This window comes from Orcinus orca, chromosome 12 (genome assembly GCF_937001465.1).
Source record: "Orcinus orca chromosome 12, mOrcOrc1.1, whole genome shotgun sequence".
NCBI lineage: Eukaryota > Metazoa > Chordata > Mammalia > Artiodactyla > Delphinidae > Orcinus > Orcinus orca.
In genome coordinates, this window is record NC_064570.1 from 29,129,779 (window position 1) to 29,154,168 (window position 24,390).

General features: G+C 36.3%; 1 protein-coding gene and 1 pseudogene across 9 annotated transcripts in view; one reads left to right on the top strand and one right to left on the bottom strand.

The window, feature by feature from the left end:
- Window positions 1-3,298: 3,298 nt before the first annotated feature.
- EYA4 (EYA transcriptional coactivator and phosphatase 4) overlaps window positions 3,299-24,390 on the bottom strand; it is a 298,986-nt gene continuing 277,894 nt past the window's right edge. For 5 of the 9 annotated variants that reach the window (XM_049695614.1, XM_049695615.1, XM_049695612.1 and 2 more), the window contains 6 exons: window positions 19,684-19,742; window positions 19,416-19,576; window positions 16,420-16,534; window positions 12,176-12,297; window positions 10,035-10,135; window positions 3,299-6,683 (listed from right to left, as the gene is read on the bottom strand). In XM_049695614.1, coding sequence (XP_049551571.1) covers window positions 6,603-6,683; window positions 10,035-10,135; window positions 12,176-12,297; window positions 16,420-16,534; window positions 19,416-19,576; window positions 19,684-19,742 — 639 coding nt within the window. In that variant the 3' untranslated portion in view covers window positions 3,299-6,602. Of the gene's footprint in view, window positions 6,746-10,034; window positions 10,136-10,173; window positions 10,275-12,175; window positions 12,298-16,419; window positions 16,535-19,415; window positions 19,577-19,683; window positions 19,743-24,390 lie in introns of all 9 variants that reach the window. The other 4 variants (XM_049695613.1, XM_049695616.1, XM_049695620.1 and 1 more) reach the window with 2 other exon arrangements.
- Window positions 19,790-21,736, top strand: LOC105748428 (10 kDa heat shock protein, mitochondrial-like; annotated as a pseudogene).

Genomic DNA, 24,390 nt, shown 5'->3' on the forward strand with positions numbered 1-24,390 from the left:
CTGCTGTTCCCATAACTGATGTAGAAGTAATTTCATGAGCCAAATAGCATAGCTTTGCAGGTGTGTGTTTGGCATTAATTTTAATTTCTGTTCACATACATGTTATTACTGCCCACTCTCATGAAATAGCTTATTCAACCAAAACATATATCCTAATGAAAGCCATATTTTGGGGGAATACATGAATCCATCTAAGAATAAGTGATTAAATCATCTGTCATTTACTGACGAAAATTTCACAGAGGCATTTGAATTTCTCCAGGGTTGTAAACCAGGGTTTATCTTTACTGGAAACTGGGGTAAGGCAAGATATGGGGAGCAGCATGTTAAATCAATTGGTCACCCCCAATAATTTTCCCTGGTGTGCATTGTGCCTACACATTCTACATTACCGCCATCTTTCCCAACTTTCACTTGTGCTGTCTCAAGTTTGCACAATGCTAAATGTTTCTTAAATGACTAACTGATATGATCAGATGAAATTATTTAGATTTTTGGACTGCTTTCAGAGTAACTCAGTTATGATGCAGTGGGGTGTTTAAGAAACAGCCGGGAAGTTGCAAATTCAGCCTTACACAGAACAATTCTTCCAAATGAACACTTTCAAACACTGGACTCAGTATCTTCCTTCAATAACAAGCACCACCACCAGCAATAAAAACAACAACCAGAAGCTTTTTTCCTCCTTTTGTGTTTCTGATCTCTGTGAACTGCACTGTGTCTTCCAAATTTCCCAAACCAGAAACCTAGAAGGCAGGCTGGATTTACCTGAGAAGCAGTAATGATTACTAAGTCCTCATTCTTCTTAGCATCTTAATCTTTTTGAGTCTGTGTACGTCCATATTCACGGCCATCCCCTAATTCAGGAATAGATCAATAACTCTCTGGGATCCTCTTAGATCCCTTACCTCTAATGAGTTGCCAGAGAAACTGTTATCAAGCATAAATCCAGACGCATAAATCCTTTGTTTATAAACGGTTCATTGAATACTACTTATCCCAGGATAAAACCAAAATTGATTCACGGTGTGTTGGAAAACTTCATGATCTGGCCCTTGTTTATTTTCCAGCCTCATTTCTTACTATTTCCTGTCTTTACTCTGTGCCTCAGAAACAGGATTTGCAGCTCCTTGACCACATCATTCTACTTTTTTCTCTCTTACCTAGAGTCTCATATATATATTTTCCACTTTATCTGGGTGTTTCCCATCCCCTTTTCCCTGGCCTTCTCCATTTTGCCAGTGGAGTTCCAGCTTGGAAATCATCTTGTCCAGGACTTCTCCCTTTGTGGGCTGGTCAGGTGCATATGCAAGTTACTGGCCACGTACCATGTGCTTACCCATCGTGGCGCCTTTCACACACTGTCTTCACACCTTCCGCCACCGAAACGAGGGTCAGGAGTGTGCTGAGTTCACGGTCAGCCCTACCAGCTGTGGTAGGAGACCGACTCGATGGCTCTTCCACCGCCTCCGATACATGCTCTCATTCAAATCTTTGTATTTCCCGGAAGGCTCCCCAGAGAACTAGATTGACATCATCATCGCAGCTCCCAGGCACAAAACTCCAAGACTTCATGACTACGAAGGACAATACAGTGCCCTTTAGCTGTAGAGACAGTGCCCTTTAGCTGTAGAGACAGTGTCCACACAAGCCCCAATCAAAAAGTGTTTCATGGGGAGGGAAAATGAGCATCTGGCTCGTATATATCTGCTTTGTCAGAGATTTCTTAGCACATTATGTCTCCACGTTTTTCAAACTCGGTGCTAACACAATCCTGGAAGATCCTCTGGAGGAGAGTCAGGCATTTAAAGTCAGAGCTTGGAATTATTTTTGCTGTGTGCAAACATCTTTCTTGGCCAGAGTACATCCCCAGAATTGACTTTGGCCTGGTTAGATTTGAGAGGGCTTTGAGAAGTGACCAGTGAATGAGAATATACGTATCACTACATCCAATAACTGATTTTTTATAAATAAATGCAAACCATGCACAGATATTAAACAATGGTTACCTTTTGCTACCTAAGGAAAATCATACACTTCTCTTTCTTTCATTTTTTTGTTTCTGGGATTCAGAATCATGAACCACAGAGTCTGCATAGATCTGATTTTTACATAATATTTTGTGGCTTTAAGTAATTTAAATCAACTAAATCTACTGATGTTGCATATTATTTTTTTAAAGAAAAGAGTAAAAGGAAGAGGAAGAAATCATTGATTCATTATGAACTTATTTTTTTGTCCTCATGTATAACTTTCCAGCTCATGTATAACTTTTTTCCAAATACACCTATGCTTATGGCTTATTGCTCTTTATTTTCATGAATTATTAGGTCAGTAAACACTCCAGCTAAGTTGTAAAAATTTACATTGGTCCCATCTAAACTTACCTGTATGTTTTCTTTTTCTTCTTTTTTAAAAAAATCTAACTCTACCATTTTAAATTTCTTTAATTCCAAACCATGATCATATAGATGTTTTCCTATGGTTTATGCATTCACTCAACAAATGTTTTTTGAGTACCTATTATATGCCAGACACTTTCTTAGATACTGGTTATATAGAAGTTAAGAAAACAAAACAAAACAAATTCCTGCCTTCACAGAACATACACTCTAGTAAGTAAGTCATCTAATACAAAAGATAAATAAAATATGTGTCACGTTGGATAAGTATAAGGACTAAGTATTATTTAACAGTAAAGCAGGGAAATGACAGAAGTGTTGGATGAGCATGTGCTCATCAACTTGGAGGGTGATGTTTTTAAAAGTTCTGAAAGAGCTTGGTCTGAAATTTCCCTTTGGTTTGCATTTGAACAACAGACTTGCAAGTAAATCAATACTATACACAAGATAATAAAGGAGCTGTTAGATCTGTTTCAGAAAAACATTCCTTTATCACTCTTGGAAGCTACTTATAAACCATGTCCCATATTCATCTAAAGGGAACTTGCTTTAAATATTCTAAATGGTATTATTTTATCACTAACGATACATCTATCACTAATGTAGTCACTGTCTCTAGTGACTACATTATGCATTATACTTTAACATAACTACCTGTATGTAAAAAACTAGGTACTCGCATCTTTTTCAGTACATCAGCCCACTTTTAGTCTTAATTAGTGACATTTTACCGTGTTGCAGCTCAGCTTGCCTTAACTGCAAACTATGCAATTTAGGCACAAACAAGGGAAGGTAAGAAGACAGCAAGAAGCCTAAATACAAATTTCACGTTATTTAGAATCAAGCTTAATACACACAACAGAAACTCTACGACATGGAGGGTGAAGAAAACGAAATCATTTCCAAAGGTATTTATTGAGAAATAGTAAAGATATACATATTTTTACAAGCTTTTAATATTAATTTACATTTCTTTAAATTATGTAGGCCCCAATAATCTATACTTTACTAATACGTAACAGAAACCCTTGACTTTGTTAGATTTCCATAATGCTACCACAGTTGGGAGTCAAAAATGCAACTTTGGCTCAAGATGCTTGTTTGTTTTTAAAAGAAATACTAAATGCCATATTCACTGAGAATGCAGGCTTGTCATAAACAAATGTGCATTAAAAAAAAACCCCAAAAACCTTCATACTGAGCATGCTGTTGACACTATTTTGAATCTTAGCTCACCAGAGACTAAGGGAAAACACATTTTTAGAGTGTTATTATCTACTTTTTGTGCACCAATTGCATGATCCTAAAATATTTTTTTGCCTCTGAATTTGATTTACAAATCTTTGCAGGGTGTAATGACTTCATCTTGTCTGTGACACTATTGTAGCTGGGCCACCTGTTTTGCTATTCTTCAGGTGCCACACGAGGTGGTGACCTGTCCTGGCGATACCACAAGTTTGTACATATAGGAACCAAACACCCATGTCCGTGACAAAACATTTTCAAATTGGTTTATAATAAGGCACAATATCGTATAGGTCAACAGAACATGGCAACTTCCAAAGGGGCTTTTTTGTTTGTTGGTTTATCTTTTGTTTTTAAGATCAGAAAGGAATAGGATCTTGGGTTCCTAAGGGGGGGAAGAGAAGCGTTCTAGCCTGAGCATGCTCAAAGTCACAGGACAAACTGTGATGTGGGCTCACTGGCCTGCACCACGGTGGTACCAGACGAGCTGTTCTCCAACAACCTAGCATTTAGGTTTTAGGCTGGCAGCCTCTTCTGAACACATCATCATCGGAGAAGAGGTCTGTGGGACATAGCACTGCTGATGTAATCAGCGACTCTTCTCTTTGCCCTGTAAAGGGGTGTTCCTTTCTGTACCTGCAGTTTTAGCAGCATAAGAAGCCTTGCCTGTTTGATATGAAAAAAAGAGTGAAAAATTTCGATGTAATGCCAAAATTCTATCATTTAAAGAACCTGGCTCTACAGTAAAGATAATTTTGTTTTGTTCACAGTAATAAATATTTAAGGTTTTAGTGCACAAAATAGAATTATGTACTGATAATCAATGCAGCTCTTTAATTTTTTAAAACTACTGTTTTCAAGCTAAAGGCCAATAGAAATGTAAGATTTATTATTATTATTATTATTAAGTATTCCAACCTTAATCTATCTGCAAGAGTACTTGGTGCAGAGGTAGCCAAAAGCTACAAAATTTAAAGATTAAGATTAAGGTCTACGTGTGATGAAACCACAATCTTAAAATCTGCAAAATAGGGTCTCAATCTCTTTCTGCCCAATGTAAACATGGTCTTAGCGTACAGTAAAGAAATACAGGTTGATAGCTTGGAAAATAAAATCACATTTCCATAGCAAATGTTGTGATCAGTGTACAAAGCACCAATCTTTTGGGAGCCACCGAAGCCTCAGATGATGGATTATCGTGGACCAGCCTCTGGTTAGGAGCACTGCTTAGTAGCTGGATGGCAAGTTCCGCATTGTGACATTTTAAACACAGAACTGCAGGTGTAGACACCATTAAAACACTCCTAGATCTTGAAGTCTTAAATTTCCACAAGGGAAATCATGTCATACGAAATGACAGGAGAACCTGTATCGTGTTCCTAACATGGGCTACACACCAAGAAAAAAAAACATGCAAACACAACGATGACAGGCTCTCCTTGCAATGAATGAAGTCCATTGTGCAGTAATGGTACGGCCAGAAACTAAGGTACGCGGGTCTGTAATGGAGAGAGACTGGATGGATGTGTTAAGACAGAGAACCAGATACTATTTCACCGTTGTAACTTCAGTAACGCTGCCAAGATCTGGCTCACTTGTTCATTTATTTTATGATGATAGTCTAGGTAAAATTTCCATTGATTCACTTCTTTCCTTAGAAACCGTCTGGGGCATTCACCTTCCACTACTGATGACACTTCATTTTTGCAATGGCATTGGGAATAAATGCACTTAGCTTTATTTTAAGCCCTGTTCACCCAATGTGAATTTTAAGCCATGTTCATGCATATTTTAAGAAAGTTTGGGTGATATTTGCTTATGATTTTCATCAGAATATTTTCTTCTATATAACTTAGACGTATCAACGAGTCAGACTCCAAACAGTATAGGTCATCATGAATATGGCTCTTAGTTTTCTCCAGTAAAACTGTAGAAAGGGTACTCGAGGTTTCAACATACACTTCACTTTCTAAGTAAAGGTCCCACAATCTTTCCCAAACCTTCTGCTTCTGGTTGGATGCACCAATAGTTGCCTCATACAATTATTGGAATTATTAAGAACCCAAATAAAACACAAGCTTTCCTTTATTATTATTGTTTTCTTATTGCAACAAATACTCAGTTTCTTGCTGATGCATTATGAAGCTTTGATAGCTTGAATTTTAAATTTGGTCATCTTAAGAATGATCACAAAGGTTTTTGTTTTTCATTATCTACAGAGATTTTAACCAAAGTTACATTGTAACACACAAATGCTGTCTTGTCTTTAAGGCACAACACATCAGTATGAACATTCTGTTTGCCAAACTTAAAAAAAGAGACATGATTAGATTCCCATTTCCCCTCCCGCTACCCTCCCCGACAAATGAAAGAAAAATTGCATCCACTTTCAAAGTCAGCTGCTAATAAAGTCACAGTAAATTACTTTCATCAATAATTTACACAAATTACAGGTCTAGATAGGACTGTCCTTACACAGTCTGAGTGCATTCCAATTCAGATTTTCTGGGCTAGGTAGGCTAAAGTCAGATTCAAACCTCAGGGCTGAGAAGATCTCCCATTTTGAGGAATGTTGTTGAACCTTGTCAGACGGAGCCTGTGTTGGTGCTTTGCCAGGGTGAGAGCTCTTTGCTAAAGCTGTTACTTCCAGTTAGGACTCATTCGGTGTGTACCAGCAACCTCCACAGATTTTTTTTTTTAAACCATTAAAGTGTTGTAAATATAAGACCATAGAGCTTCCTTTCTGTAGCACTAAAGTTTAATTCCATTCAGCAATCTGAATTCTTCATTCTGGAATTCTCATTCCAAATATGATTTCATCCTTTAAGACAATTTATATGTGTAAAGCCAGAGGCATTGAATCACACATAAAAATTCAGTGTACTTGAAATATAAAAAAAAAAACAAAACAAAAAAAAAACAAAAAAAAAACGGATCTCCAGCTAGAGAACACAGTTACAAATACTCTAATTCCAGTGCTTGATGTAGAGCCAAGAGGTCTGAATGACTTGATATCCTCCAAAAGGGCATATTGTGCTGTGTGGTTAAGAGAGGGAGGGATGGGAGAGAGAAGGGGAAGGGATGGAGAGAGAGCATAACTATTATCTCAGTGAAGCAGCGGTCCGCACAAGGAAGTGTAGTTCACCCAAGTTCAAGGGAGGGAGTTTAAGGGAGGGACGATCATATTTGAAGGTTTGGTAGCATCAATGTGGTATTGTCAAAATAATAGAGAAATAGATCTGAACTGGATTTTAATGATAATAAAAGAAAGTAATGAGATTTCTTAAGTAGTTTAATATTTATTTTGGAAAGTGTCATTACTAATCTCAGCATCCGGGAAAGCAAGCTGAGCGTCAAAATCCTACGTGGCTGGAGGAAAACAAATTTTACTTACTACGTCACTCCTTAAGGTCCATCTCTCAGAAAAAATGATAAACTTCCTAAATCCAAGGCTTTTTGTCGATTTGAGAGGAAGAGGGTGAATTCCTTTCTACATTAAAATATAATTTGAAGCTGGACTATATAAGGTAGAAGAAAATGTGGGGATGATCAAGTTTCTTACTTGTCTGGGGTAAGTAATAATTTAAGCCAGCAGAGTTGACCTGATTTATTTCCTTGGTGTGGGATTGAGGGAAAGCACTCCAGCATGCATGCTCAAAGGGGAGATATCACCCCCTTACGGGGAAAAAAATGAGTTTTTGTGGGGAAAAAATTCTTAGATATTACAATGGTCTGTGGCTCTCCAAAGCTATACCAGTAATGGTATATGCGTGGTATTAAAATTTCATGAAGGGTTGTAATTAGGAAAAAAAATGTCTAAAAATACTTCATTGTGGACAATAATGAAAAAAAGGAAATAATGCACTATAGCAATTAACAAAACCAAAGCTTTATTTGTAAGTTTGGGCTGATCACATCTTGTAGAATATATATTTGCATGTAAAATGGAAATATATGTATATTATATGTAACATGGAAAAGACACTTTATTATAAAAATGAATAGTTAAAATAATAATCTCTATTGTTATATAGTTTTTTACTGCCCAATATGGTAGCCACTAGCCCAATATGGTTATTGAGCTCTCAAAATGTGGCAAGTCCAGTTCAAAATACACACTGAATTTCGGAGACTTAGAATTGTTTCAAAAATGTAAATATCACATGAATAGTTTTTATACTTATTAGGTGTTTAGACAATAATATTTTGAGTATATTGGTATATCATTAGAACTAATTCTACCTGTCTCTCTTTTAAATTTTTTTTAAACACTGCTTCCAAAAAATTTAAAATTACAAATATGGCTCACAGCATGTATTTCTATAGGGGAGTTCAGTTGTCAACTTTGAAATTTCTTCTTAGATTTACAAAACAAACTATGCTTTTGGGTCAAATTAAAGCACAAAATTCACCTAGAAGTAACTTTTTAAAAATTCAGCTCAGATCTATTTGTAATAGCAAAATAGTCCTTTATATTTCTGCACATGCGATTACAGCTACATCCAAAGAAGAGCATGCATTCCGGATACTAGAGAAACCAACCACCTGTGTTTCAAAATAGAATTATAAGCCTTCACCATCACCAAAACTGTACCTACATAAACAACCATTTGGAAATAGCATTCTAACCAAGGTTCTTATCCACTTGGAGTCATGCCTTTTTCTCCTGAAGTTTTGGGTTTAAAGCCGAAGGTGTTAACAACTGGTATACCAAGTCTAGTTTTCACGCCACGCATAAAATTGACTTTATAAATTTTAATTTTCAAAGGCATATACCATTTCTGGTTTGGAAAAGCGAATTTTATTAGTCCTGACCTAGACGAGTGTGAATTTCACATAGGCTAAAAGACATGTAAAATGCTTGCTATGGTGGCTGCACTGACTGCTCTTTGTTGTGTGTAATTACGGTGCCAATATGAAAAATTGAAACAACAAGGACTCAGGACACTGACAAACTCCAGAAGATATTTCAACTGTGTGCAACCGGAAGGATTTCAAGTGGTCGTCAGCTTGGGTCACTGACACTGCTAATTAAGACGGAGGGGCACTGTGGGAGGATGAGTCTGAAACAACTCTCTTAATGTTATGGAAAGCATGGAATATTTCAAGTATGGCTTCCAACGCGTCACCAAACCTTCTAAAGTGGAAGCTCCTTCTTTTTCTCCATTTTGCTTGATTTGAATTGACCACAAACATAAATCATATCTTTTACCTTTCTAGTATCACTATAAACTTTCCTAGGAAACTGTTTATGTTGTTTTTTTTCGGGGGGAGGGCGAGGGGGGACAGAAATCAGATAAACACTCCAGCACATGCAAGTGTTTAGTGAAGGCTTTATCAGATGATTATTTGAAATCTCCTCAGGATAATAAAGACAATATTCTTTGTATGTAAAACAATATATGCTGACATGTCATTATTCAACAATACTTATTCATCATTTTGCTTTGTTTTATAAATTATATCACTTTAATCCTGGCTAGATGATATTCTGCTATCAATCAGTGAAGGAAGCAGTAGATCTCAGTGCTGTGTTGATCAATAGTCTGGTATCTGGGGCCAATCTTGATATCATTCTCCTTTTGATGCTGGACCAACCAGTTAATGGTTTTTTAATTGCCTTGATTTTTTTCAGAAATATGGGCCAGATGAAAAGGCTGATTTAAATACCTAGGGCCTATGAGATCTTCTGAATATATTCAAAGCCAGCTGCTTGGCTTCCATCAAGTACCAATGACTCACCAAAACAAATAACACTCTTCTAGAAGATTTAAGGGACATTGCCTCTAAGTCTCTATAACAAGCTGGCACAAAAGGATTTGAATAATATATCCCACTCCAATAGCATTTATTAACTTCTCTAGTAAGTTTTCTTCTTCATCTATTAAAGCTACCCTCAGATTTATCATCATGGGGCACAATTACTACTAGGCACTCGCAAGGACCATATGGCATAGAGGATGGATGGGAAAAGGGTAAGAACTGAGCCACTCACATGGCTTTCTATGGAGCTCGTTAAGCGTCTTTAATCTTGTTGAACTTCATGTGCTCAAATACGTTTTTTTTCCCCCCATCTTTCTTATATCTGTGTGTATTACACACACACACACACACACACACACACACACACACACACACACACACATAAGCACACACACAAATAAATGTAACTAAATGTTCCTATATTTCCTATGAAGTTTCAGGCAAAAAAAATGCTAGACTCCAAATGGTTTATTTGAATGTAAGTACTGACCTTCTCATGCTCTTACTGCTTTGCATCTATAAATTTAAATCATTTGTCAAGCTGCCATTGGGCCAAACTACAGGAATGCAAACAAAAAAGCTTGCATTAGAAGTATCACACCAACATTGTTTGAAACAGGTTACCTTTTTTGCTGCCTGTTCTTCTTCTACACCATCCCCAATTACAACATATACTACTTTTCTGCCAAACCTTTGCATTATTCGTTCAAAGCAACTTTCTTTTCCTGGAAGATAAACAAGATAAAGTTCAGAGTGAAGTTACCTGGTTAGCGGCATGCTCCTCATCTCGGCCATCTCCAATCACAACATAAGTTATGTTAGTGCCAAATCTGGACACTATACGCTCAAAACAGCTTTCCTTGCCTGAAAAACAATGCACTGCTTATTCTTCCAGCCATTGCATTCATTAACCTAAAGATTCATAAAGTGTTAAGTTACTTTCTCTTGAACATCAATCACTTAAACTTGCTTGCAAACTCTGGGTTTATGAAATCAACAAATATAGTTGAATACTCTAAGTCTTTACTTAAGACAGATTATTAAATGAATGTATTTCACACTCCAAAAAAAGTCAGTAGGGCTAAGTATCTAATCGGAAAAAAAATTTATATCTCTTTTATATCTTTCAGTCCATCAAAAGGCTATAGGAACAACTTTACAAGCAACTATCAGTTTTTACATTTATTTGTGTAATTCTACATTTTATCTAGTTTGTTTTAATTAGTATAGACAAGTCAGCTAAAATTATTACTGTGAAAACCTGAAGGTTCACCTAGAACGAAAGAGGAAATACTAAGATATGGATTTATCTTGATAAACAATTCCTTTCTTCAAGTGGCTGGGAGCTAGTCTGCTCAGATTAATTGTACTAAGGGTGCTGTTTGCTTGGGCCACAGCACTGGTGACACTAGTATCCTCTGATCGCACTATGGGAATAACACCACAGAATTTTTACATGTTCTTTGTTTTTACAACATTGGCATTATTCTCTGAATTTCATTCCCAGCATGTTCATTCAGTCATGGCTTCTTTTTCACTTTTTCTTACTCTGATAGTTCAGAACTCCAAAAAATACTAGCTTAAAGGGAAAAATAAAAATGACTTTTTTTCAGATTAAAGATAAGGAACAATTTGGCCAATAAGAAAGAATGTTGTCCTTACTAGAGGAAACGTTTATGCTTATGTAAAACTACTTGATTTGTCAAAAAGCAAAATCAGGTTCGATGTATTAATCCTGCTAGCATAAATATACTTATATAAAAAATGAATGGGATTGGTACCAGGGCTCTGAATGGCAGTGCTTAGGACAATGAGGAATTTACTTTATGAAAGCTTGCCTCTCTTTAACTATACTCCCCAAACAGCTGTAGCTGGGGGCTCTTTTTGCCTGTGCCAATATCAGAACTCTGCAAGGCCCAGGGCAGGTTATTTCTGGTAGGGGATTTCAGGATTCGGAACTCTTGTCAAGCCGCCAGAGCCTGTTTGTTGACCTTCAGGGCACATTGTACAACCCATCTATTTCCCCAGGCATTTCCTTGACAGACAACAGAATACATGAGTTGTTTTCTTTTAACTCTTTCAAGATGGCAGAAGTTGATGAGCTTTTGTTTTTGAAAGTTTCTTAGAAGTCTTAGAGCCTGTGAAAGGTACTTAAAGTCAAAGATGGCTCCATAGATAGCTATGATCTAAATAAACAAGGCTGTAGTTCTTTGATTGCTACTGAACGTTTCTGGAAATGTGGATTTCCAGCCATTCATATGTTATGAATGCTCCAGTTATGTTTTCTGATTCACGAAATTTTTTTTCCCCTGGAATTAAGGTTACTAGTTCAATCCATCTGACACTCCCTTATAATGCCAAAACAGTACTTTTATCTTAGATCTAGATTATTGCATATGCAAGGATGTAATACCATATACCATGTTCGGTAAAATATTAAATACTATGGCTAAAGGTACTGTATATTATTTAGATAACATGTGCCATAATGAAATACAAATATAATATAAATGTATATGTATATATAAAGAGTCAGAGCTATCCAGATACCGAGTTCAGAATTTCATAGGCAACAGTTCTCATAAAGTTTGCACATGCTCAAAGAGTTGCAGGGGACTTTGCTATTTGAGCTCTATTCAAATTTGCCTGATATTCTTATAGCAAAATTGATGAAAGAGGGAATCATGTGGAGACACACATTAAGAAAATCCCCCAAAACACAGATACGAACGTATTTCACACGGAGTTAGAAATAATTGTCTTACCTATTTTAGTTGCACTGTAAATATTCTCAATGGGAAAAGCACCTCCTAAACTATAGAGTAGAACCTTCGCAAGTGCTGGGATCAGCTGGGTTGTTGTTACCAAGACATTTACGCAGTTACTCCTAAGATGAGGAGGAAACAGGCATTTTTGTTTTCTAATACTAGATAACGTCTAACAGTACAAATTTTAAATTATCCTGCAGTCTTTCAATTCCATAATGAACAGTCCCTGATAACCTACCCTTTCAATATTCAACATTTGTTTATGGTACCTATCACCTGGTAGGCGCAATGCCAGATGCCAGAAATACATCCCAAAATGAAGGAAGTGAAGGACAATAAGTTTTCCCTCCTACCCAGATCACAAGCTAGACAGGGAGGGAGACAAGTAAATAGACCCCTGCGGATAAGAAATGTGTTCTATAACCAAGATCTCCTCAGGTCCCTGTGGAACCTCACAGGATACCTACCCCGGCCAGCGGCAATCATGGAAAGATTATTAAAGGGGGCATGGCTTACCTCTGAGTTTTACAAGTATGCACATCAGCAGTTTTCATAAAATTTGCACATATACAAAGAGTCACAAGGGGCTTTGTTATTTGAGGCAGTTAAGTTATTTTTTAGGGTGATAGGACTCCATGTCCCAGAGTTTTTAGAGCCTGGGAAAGTAGAGGACACAGGAAGGGAGGAGGGGATGGGATGTGTAAGAGGAGTTTTTAGATTTTGTGCAAGAAACAGCCCAGAAAGTCCCAATCAAGGTACTGACAAATGGTGCATCCTGAAGAAGTAAAAATAGAAAGGATTCTTATTTAGAACGGAAGGGATTGAGTTCCTGAATCTCCTTCTAACAACCAAGGGCAAACTGCATTTAATGGGCCTTGTTTTAATCCATCTACTACCCTTTGAGAGTGAGAATCTTCCACTCTGCAACTTACATCTGTTTCTTTCACAGTAGACAGGATGGGGGGTGAGGGTGCAGCCGGGAAGGTGAGATAAAGGAAACACCAAGAGAGGGGAGACTGTTAGCCTGAGTCAGGGAAAAGAATGGACTGTGGCCCTTCCTTCTGGATTACAGGGAAATTGAGCTGTCCCGCCTGGAGGGGCTCAAACCACACACCTGAAACTGGGAATCAGAAGGCATATAGCTATGCACCTTTCTCTACTAGATATTTTGTATCATGAGCCTTTAATACATATTTGTAAGGGCTGATACAATATTCTCTAGAATTCTGCAGACTGATTTTCAGAAAACTGGTCTCAAGGGCAACTTAGAAGGACAAGTTGAGTGCTAAATTCTTATAGGTATGTATATGTTTAGCCCCCAGTACTCTTCATATTATGGTTTATATTCTTTAGGCACATCATGTGTAAAGAAGACTACAATTTATTTAAAAACAATTATAAAACCTTTATAATGATAGCCTTTTAAAACATTTTCATTTCTAAATTATCTCCATAGACCAAATGATGAGGTTATCAATTTATATGGGACAAAGAAACAAAGACTTCTAGAGGTAGAAGTTTAATAAGTATCATGAATACAATATTAAATTTTACTAATAAAAAAATAAAAAGCTAGAAAGTGACTTGCCTTTGATCAGACAAAACTTCCCCAAATAATGGCAGACTACTAAGAATAATACACAAACACATTACTGTATTGTGACACAAGTTTCTACATCATACTTCATCAAAATAAGATGTTATTCAATGTCATATATAGATGAGTGTTACAGAATGAAAACACGGTGGAATAAAAGATAGCACGGGCTTTTTAAATTTATAGATGTGGTTTTGAAATCTAATAAATAAATTACAAACATTGCATATATTTATATGCAATTTATAATGCACTGTAATTTTCAATTACAAACATTGCATACATTTATAAATTGTATATATAGACTTGTAAAATGCAGACGAATATAAAGAAGAAAATGAAACACACCAATTATTTAACCATCCAGAGATGATAACTGCTGTCCCCATTTTGTGCATTTATTTTCAGATTTTCAGTTTGCATGTAGGTTGTTTTCCCATTAGGATCATACTGTATGTGTAATCTTACATCTTACTTTTTTCATTTGTTTTTATCATGAGCCTACTTATATATGTCATATTGTCCATCATTCTCCCCCTCCAACAAAACATAATGTATGCAAACTACTCTATCTTGTGGCTGCACCACCATTTTTTAAAGTTAAGCTTAGCCACTTAGATGGTTTTGATTTCTCAGTATCATAAACAATGCTATCTTACATATAAACTTTTCCTATGCATATGATTATGTCCTTTGACTACATTCCTAGAAGAGGAATTACAGTCACAGGGTACACACTTTGCTACAGGCTCTGATATATAATTCAGCAGTGTTTGGTGTAAACATCTGCTTTTCTGACAGAGTTTGTGAAATTTACCAATAAGGTAACAGATGTGGATAACTTGGCAACTTTCATGGTACTTAAAACTTCAATGTATAATGATTTATTCCCCTTCATTTCCTTGTCATACATTTATTTATTTAGTTAGTTATTTATATCACATACCCGTGTGTTTAATAATAATCTATATATAATATACAATGGCTACACATAGATAATGTAATAATGTAACACATACAATGTAATGTAATACCCTTTGGTGTTTAACTATCTAGGAGACCTCTTTAAAAATAATGAAAGCACCTTCTACATTTTACACACGATTTTAGGGGCTGTTGTCCTCACATCCCAGCTTCCTTGCCCTTTGGTCTCCATGTCTCTGTGACTGCACAGAGCTCACAAGGCAGCAAGTCCCATTTTAAAACAGCTTTAATTGTCAGACAATTCTTCCCACATGGAGCCAGAACCTCCCTTCCCCGGCTTCCTACTCGTCGGGACCAACTCTCTCCTTCATAGATGCAGAGAGAAATGTAATTTATTTCCAGCCCAGCATCTCAAGTAGTTGAAATTGGTAACCTTGTTCCATACACGGCTCTTCTTCAGATTAAACTCCTCGGTTCCTCCCTCTGACTGTTCCTTTTCTGTAGTTTCCACAGCCTAAACTCTTCTGGCCACTTTGCTGGACACAAGATGCTACAAATATGTCACAGCCCCTGCTGGAATGAGGTGCCCAGAACTGAGCAAAGTACTCTGTTCTGCTTCCCCAGCCTGACCCAGGAATCTACGGCCCCCTCCCCTCTCCATTTAGAGACTCTGCTATAAATGCAGTGGCTTGTCATGCCACGTAGTTAAAAGCCACGTGAGGGATTTGGGACACACTCGTTTACTTCCATGTTCTGATTAGACTCTCCTTTTACCCTGCTAAGGTTTCTCTGTATCTTGATTCAATCAGTCCAAATATTAGCTCTTCTCTGAATTTTGTGTTACCCACACATTTGCTAAGCATGATTTTATTTATTCATTCAACACAGAAATAAAACTAAGGAATAGGATAGAACAAAGATTCATTCCCACCCTACTAGCTATCATGTTCCGGATTTATATTATTAATTAGCATTTATGGCACATGGTACACAACTAGTTATGTCAATTCAGTTCTATTATCTACACTAACAAGTCAGCATTTCACCGTTTGAACTAAACAACACAAAGGTTACAAGTTTTTCAGGAGCTTTTCTCTTGCTTTTTTTTGATGTGTTCAAATTACGTATATTCTCTATAATGGCATAAAAGACTTAAAAACATGCACTAATTGTATAAACAGTATTGTGTTTTTTGCCATCATCTTCTGTACTTTGTCACCAACAGAGTGATTTTTCTAAATTTGAAAGTCAAATGACATTCCCATGGGGTTTATCAGGGGTCATGAGGAGAGAACGGTAAAGAGATGGATCTCCCAGTTATTCTGAGAAGCAGCAACCCCCATCCTCCATCCCAAAACACACACACACACACACACAGACACACACACACAGACACAGACACACACACAGACACACACACACCATACACAGACACACACAGACACAGACACACACACACAGAGACACACACACAGACACACACACAGACACACACACAGTCACACACTCACACAGACACACACACACAGACACACACACACACAGACACAGACACACACACACACACAGACACACACACACACACACACACACACAGTGAATTTTAGGTCCCTTCAAACTCTAAAACAAATCTGGGAATTAAAACATTTTGATATATGCTACGCTATTAGAACTACATCTTCAATACAATAAATATAGAAACTGCAACAATACCGCTTACCTAGTACTAATAATTGATAAAGATTTAAGTGCATTTGTTAGCCAGGAGTCCGTCAGACCTTCAATCTCAGCCCTCAACTGCAGCCACGCATCTCTCTTGGCAGGGCCAAGAAGTCCTGCAACACAGAAAAGTAGGGCAGTGTCAAGAGATGAACATTTTTCTGGGATGCCTAGTTTGGTCTTCCTTCTGTCTGCTCCAGATGATTTTTATTCCCACCTATATCAAAAAGAGAGAGATTGATATCAACCCTGATCTTCCATTTCAGAATTGATTATCCACTGATTCACTCATTCCACAAACATTTATTGAACAACTTCTGCACATCACATTCTGGGCTAAAAATTAGGGATATAACAGTGAAAGAGTGGGTCCCAGTCTCTGCCCTCACTGATCCTAGAATCCGGCATGGTGGATGCCAATCACCTGAGGAGCTTTGACAACTACTCCAGAAGACTGACAGGATAGGTCTGGAGAAGAAGTAGGGGTCTACCAGCCTAGGGATACAAACCTCAAATATTTTGGTTGTCTGAAAATGTTTAGTTTCTTAATAATCACAACCATTACCACTTGGAAACAGTAATAATGACATTATCGCATACAGCTATAGAGTTTTCTAGAATTTGTTTCTAATACTAGTGCTAAAGCTGTCAGAAATACGTTGTTTTGTACAAAGGAATTAAGAATTTTGTTTAAAATCCTGAAGCCTATGATACAGCTATAGACGATGGTTGAAAACTACATTGATGTTAGGATAAGAAAAGAAGTAGGCATACTAATTTTATTGAAAAACCTGTTGCTTTCATGAGGAAACAAGATCATGTAAATCTATTAAAAAATAAAGTTCCTTAGTTAAATCATATTTCAGAATATTAAGAGTTCATTTATAGGCGGATAACTTTTTTTAAAAAAAAAAATAAATTAATTAATTTTTGGCTCTGTTGGGTCTTCGTTGCTGTGCATGGGCTTTTCTCTAGTTGTGGCGAGTGGGGGCTACTGTTTATTGTGGTGAACAGGCTTCTCATTGCGGTGACTTCTCTTGCTGTGGAGCATGGGATCTAGGAGCGAGGGCTTCAGTAGTTGTGGCACGCGGGATTCAGTAGTTGTGGCATGCGAGCTTCAGTAGTTGTGACTTGCGGGCTCTAGATTGTAGGCTCAGTAGTTGTGGCGCACGGGCTTAGTTGCTCCACGGCATGTGGGATCTTCCCAGACCAGGGCTCGAAACCATGTCCCCTACATTGGCAGGCGGATTCTTAACCACTACGCCACCAGGAGAGTCCTTGGTGGACAAATTTTTAAACCAAAATTTATAGTTTCTACTGAGCCTCATTTGTCATTATTTCAATAAAGAGATGTTAACATATCACAAAAAATGGATTAATATCTCATTGTTTAAACTTTTTAAGCTATACGATTATTTACTAGTAATCTTGTTAACTTTAAAATAATTTTAATAATACCCTTTAAGAGGGAAATAATGACATGCCTGAATGATAAAAATTAATTCAGATTCCCCAAAGGGATATTTATCTTAAAGTTAAAGTTATTACCCTCAACTGCTTTTAAATAGAATACCTATTTATTTGATTTTACAGAAGTGTCTTGTATAGAGTGTTAGAGTGAATTAGGAAACCTAAGTTGCCTGCCTAAACGCATGGGCAGGTTAGTAGCCTGCAGGAGACTATTTCTCATTTGGAAACAAAGATCTTCCATATCTAAGCTCCGGTTTGGTTCTAACATTATTACTGTCTATGGTTCTACATGTTTTGGTTCTCTTGTAGTTACTGAACATCTATTGAGCATCTATTATGTGCTTCAAGCTAGCTAGGCACTGGGATACAAGGCCAATAGACACACAGCCAACCTTAAGATGTGTATGGTGTAGTATATACCTTATAGATGAAAACTTTATTTACTGTATTGTATTCTATGACATATATGTAAATATACACATGTATAGCATGCAAAATATATATTTAGCTGTCTTATTTCAATTTTAGATTCTGGTTTATACTCCTCAACCATCCCTCTTTTCTTTAAAAAGAGAAACAAACAAAAAGCCCTGAGAGAAGAATGTTAAGTGACCTCATAACTAATCCTACGATCTTGTTGCCCTAAAACTGATCCTAATAATAAAGACGATCAAGGTTTATTGTGCCAAGAAGCACATCCAGGATCTAAGTTTTGATGTCACAGGTTTTGATATCACCTGTAATATATGAATGAGTACAAAATGGTTTAGATACTACCTACAGAGTATTTGAATTTATAAAAACCATGATATAGTTAACACTATACATGGCAAAGATATACTGTCAGATAATATGCAGTTTTTGACAGGATAAAGTTAACTTGTTGAAGTCTTCAAAATGACATAAAGCACAGTTTGCATTTATTTTTGATAGCATTCCAGAAAGGTAATGATTGCTAACAACTCTGCTTCACTGACTAGGGCTCTTATGTTTAGACAGATCTTCTTTCCACAGCCTGTATCAGTTCCTTTGTCTGGTTTTCACTGAGAGCGTCCCAGCTGAGGAAGGGCAAAATAAATGTCCTGCTATTAATCTTTTTTTTAAAATTTAATTTATTTTTTTATACAGCAGGTTCTTATTAGTTATCCATTTTATACACATCAGTGCATACATGTCAATCCCAATCTCCCAATTCATCCCCCCCGCCCCGCTTTCCCCCCTTGGTGTCCATACGTTTGTTCTCTACATCTGTGTCTCTATTTCTGCCCTGCAATTAATCTTGACCAAACATCTGGGCACAAAGAATTCCCAATTCCTTTGACAGTGCTGCACGTTTTATTTTGCAGTTAGATTTTTTTTTCCCCCACTAACTCTAAGAAATTAAAATTTCTGGCTCACTGTCATCCAGCATGAGCTCTTGGTAATTTATCTTACAGAAGGATAGTCCCTAATATGAAACTTGAAACTACAGTTTAAACTGTACCTCTATCTGCAGTACCTTTATTAAATTGTAAAAGCCACACATACCTCCCACATTGTTCTTGTAGGTGTTGTATAATTCTTTTACTCTTCTGTAACGAAAAGCCAACTTCCTCATCCAGTCAACCCCTCCTCTTACACCTGTTGGCAAACAAAGGTTTGCACTACTTGCAGCTGCATGGAAGCCATCAGTTGCAAAACTGTAGGTACTGCAACACCCAAAATACATTAAAAAGAAATAAAAGAAATAATTACATGTGCAAAACTTCACAGCTGAATTTCTGTAGGAAAGAGCATACTGAAAGGCATGGCTTACCTTAAGTCTTGCCCATTATCATCAGAGGAAACATCATCTATGTGAACTTGATCACACTCCTGTTAAAAACATTGGAAGAGTCGTTTTTCAAATGATGCTTGTCACCATGTTTGAAGCTTTTTCCATCTTTCCACCTGCTCAGCCCATGGCCAGAAGAGGGCAGCATTTGCCCACCCATCCCGCCCTCTCATGCTGGGAAATGGCACCGTTTCTACTCTGTAAGATCTAAATCCAGAAGAGGACCTTAAAAGGGGCCTGAAAACATATGGCATGTGAGTTTCTTCAGAGCAAATACAAAAATAATTTTAATCTTAAAATTATTGATAAGGAATTCTCTTGAATCTTTACAATAATCACTGGTGATCACTTTCGGCCATTTCCGTTAAGCATACTTAAGTATGAAAGCAAAGCTAATCTGAAGATACTCAAAACTTGTTTGGGCTGAACACCTCAGTGGTTACTATTATTTATTATTTTTGGAGCAGCAACAGAGGGGCTCGATGATTATGGTGTTCTGTTAAATTTCTATGACTTCCTTTTTGCTGGGCCAGTGACACCATGAAAAGAATCATGCTAATGTTGTTTTAAAAGTCCTGGTCTTTCAACCAGCCAAAAGCTAATAACTATAGAAGCTGACACTTTTTGTGGTTGTTTTAAGTCTTTCAACTGAAAAGAATACTGAAAGTAAAAGGGAGTAATGAAGATTTACCAACTCCAATGTGCTACAAATTCAAAGGAAAATAAACTTTAGGTACATACGCCCACATACTTGACCTAAGTTATAGTGTACTCAGAACAAATGGTAACTTTTCTGGAAAAGAATTCATTTCTTCTTTGCTGTTCTAAGAGTCCTTTTCTATCTTCAAATAATCTGCATAGTTCCAGTGAAATAGTACATGATATGAAGGTGGAATGTCGGTAGGGCGTTTCAATAACTAGTTTACTAACCTCAGAGTAAGTATGGTTTAGCCCTTTGGGCCTCATTTTTTCCCCTCAGATAATTACAGTCAAACTCACAGAGTCTGATTATATATGTTAAGTGTTCATCATTCAAAATCAATTCTGAAAAATCATTAAATTTGAAAATAAGATGCCATACTAAAGACTTTTCAGCTACTATTTATAATCATTATAGGACTTGGAAGTATCTGATGGTGAAATATTTAATATTTTATCTCTAGCTTTCCACACTGAGTATATTAGATCTTGTTGCAGTCTGAGGATAAATTAGTTGGCTCAGGTTTCTTTTAAAATATAAAACTTAGTGAGTAGCTCAATCAATACAATTTTAGTACATAACTTGAAAATCCAGGTAAACTAATTTTAAAGGTTCATATTATGTACATAAATTATAGGTTTAGTAATTTTTGAATAAATATATTCATAAGTAAGGAAGGGCCTCAAAAAGTTAATGTGACTGGAAGCTCCCTGAGGGGGGTGTTTGGGTCTCCCAGATATGCTATACCCACACTTAAGGCACTCTCTAGCAAGAAGTAATCACTCAACACTTCTTTGTTTGAATGAATGGCAGAACTCTAAACAAATGTAGTTCATGACAGAATTACCACAATCATTTAAATTTTCTAACATAAAGTTAGGTGATAAAAATAATACTATTCTAGATGGTAAGGACTGTAAGAAGATATTTATATTAAGATTGGAGGGGAAGGCAAGAGAACAGAGTACGGGCTGAGGCTACAGGAGAGGCATTTAGAGAGGTTCTTCCCCATTTTGACTGAGTGTTTGTTGAAAGGAGCACAGCCCAAACTTTAACCAAAGAAGGTATTATGCTTCCAGAAAATTCTCAGGGAAAAGTATTGCAGGCAACCGTAGTAGCTCTTGGATTGGGTTCTAAAGGAAAGGGTGAAGAGATTTAACTATTTAGTATGAAAGTTGAAAATAAAAGTTCTTCCAGAATACTGAGGCAGCAAAGTAGTTCTCAATGACAAGGATTATTTCTTGAGCTGGTGACGTTCTTGGTAAGGATGAAGATCAAATTAAACCACTATTGAAACAGAATCATGCGAAGCTGCTGATTCCACTGAGGTTCTGAAATCTTTTATCATGTAAACAATTTCCATAATTTTATAATAAACTAATGACATTAAAAAAGAGGGATCTTATGAATTACAAGTCATTTCTATATTTAATATCCTCCCATCTAATTTTTATAGAAATTCCTCTGACATTTCAAGTATTAACTCATATGATTAATTTGTACATTTTGCCCCCAAATTTACTTTTTACTCCTGAGGACATCAGTATATCAAACTTATTGGACCGTGAGTTCCATATTTGAAGTTATATTTGAGGTTTTTCCAAATGGAACTTCTCTTTAAATTTATGCCTAGTTAACTATGCTTGTTGACTCTGGACCATTGCCCAAGGATTACAGTCCAGTGAAAGAAACCTGAACTTCAATCACTTACATTTTTAGAAAAATCTAAATAATTGTTCTTCAATTAGTGTTCACTCAGAGGAACTTTATAAGAAACATTTTGACAAAACACAAAATAGTTAAAACAGTGTCATGCTTTGGCTTTAACAAACTTCACTGAAAGAACTCAAACATTTGGAATAATTCTGGCACTAATCTTAAATTCTTTAATTTTGTCTTATAAGGTGACCGCAAAGTTGTCACTGATCTGTATCAGTTATAATCCACAGCAGTCTTCTCTCACTTTTGTTAGCCCAAACTCCCTGGTGCCTTCTCTTCTGGAAGTTATTTTAACTGAAATAACATTTTATTTAAACAGAGAGTATTCACTTCTTAGGGACAGTGGTGTGAGCATTTGCCTTCTCTGCAGTTGGACAGGATGTAGTGAAGTATCTATTAAGAGGATTTAAATTTGTATCTTTTAAGGAATTATGTGTGAGCAGCTGCTACTACATATGTTGCAGTATCTATTGAAGGATTTGAGTCTCAAATTAGATTTTTAGGTTAAGAAAAGGAACCCTGAGAGATTAAATACACAAGGGGAAATCACATAATAGGTTAATGACGAAGTTATTCTCTTGAGGAATTCTCTTTGTCAGTAGAAGCAGACATAGCTTAATACCAGTTACGAAGCTCATGACAATCTTTGCTTATAAGAGGTTTACTGAAATAAAAAACTGGGAGAAAGTAAAGTTTCAAAATCAGATACAGAAGTATAGTGGATATGTATGTAACTGTACTGAATGATCTTGAAAGCTATTGTTTAGATTTTATTAGTTTTACTGTTTGTTTATCTCACCTAAGTTAGTATAAACCTCTGAGTTTCCTTGGGCACCTGGATGTGTGTGCATGTGGGTGTGTGCACATCTGAGAACTCAGCTTCTATGCAGAGACCAAATCATTTCATTGATCTAGTACATTATTGTTGGATACTAAGTTTTAGTGTTTGAGTAAAATGGAATTTTTATCACATTCTAAAGCACAACTAAAAAGCTATAATCATAGACGAGAAAGTCAATACCGATATTTTCTCAGTTACTATTTCTACCTGAGATCCTGTTGGGTATTTGAAAGATATATTTTATATAGTATCAAATCCAAAATAAAAATTCTTAAAGCACCATAGCTGACCACATGTTTCTGATATGCCAATATTCACGTCAAACTTGCTAAAGGTATATTCAAATTCATCATCATCAATATAAAGTTATATTCAAATTCATCATATGTTCTCACTTTAGTGTTCTGTTAGAAGTTGGATGGTAAATTTATTCCATCTGGCTTCTAATGTGCCACTAAGAACCTAGAGTCATTTATTTCATTTATTTCTAGTAAAAATAATAAATGAAATGAAATAAAACTGTAAAACTTGGATAAAACCATATCAAACTTCTTTTTTGTGTGTTTTACAGGCTTGAGAGGAGTAATAATCTTAGAATTCTTTTTAGAATGAGACTCGTCCATTTTACCCAACAGAAAAATCAACCTAAAAAGTTATCACCATATATGTATAAAAAATTCAAGTTCCCAAAAGATTAAAGTGTGTTTCCTATTATTGTGTATATATAAAATAATTCTATACAGTACACAGTAATAAGTAGTAAGATTAATTTAAATCAGGTTTTAGAGAGGTGATTATTACTTCTTATTATCTAAAAGTGGAAGACTTGCCCAAGAATACTGATCTTTCATAGTGTCTCTTGAAGAAAAAAATAAAACCTCTTTAAACAGAATTTAAATTTTATTATCCAGTAAAAACAGTGACTCACTGCAGAGAGAACAAGAAAGAAAATGCGATTACACAGGTTTCCAACACATATGTTTATGGGATATACTGAACAACACATCTTTTACTCATGCCTCAGATGTAACTAAAACTGGGTTTAAGACCTTGTCAATTGAAAAAAAACTTATTCAAAGCACTAACTTGGCTTACTTTCCTTGCACACGTCTGTTAATTTCAGCATGGTATGGGGACGGGTATGTGTTCTGGAGACAGACAAACTCCAGAGTTTCAAATCCCAGTTCTATCAGTTAGCAGGTAGCCTTAGACATGATTTTTATGCTGGTGAGCCCTACAGTTTCTTCTCTACAACAATAATGTGATAAACATATTTATTCCAAAAGTTTGTTAATTAATTAATGGAAAGCCCAATATAAAATGTCAAACACAAGGAGCAGATTAGGTAATAATAATCCCCATCTTCACTCATAATGTGATTATAGATAAACACTTTAATTTCATTGTGAAATCATGGGATAAAAAATCA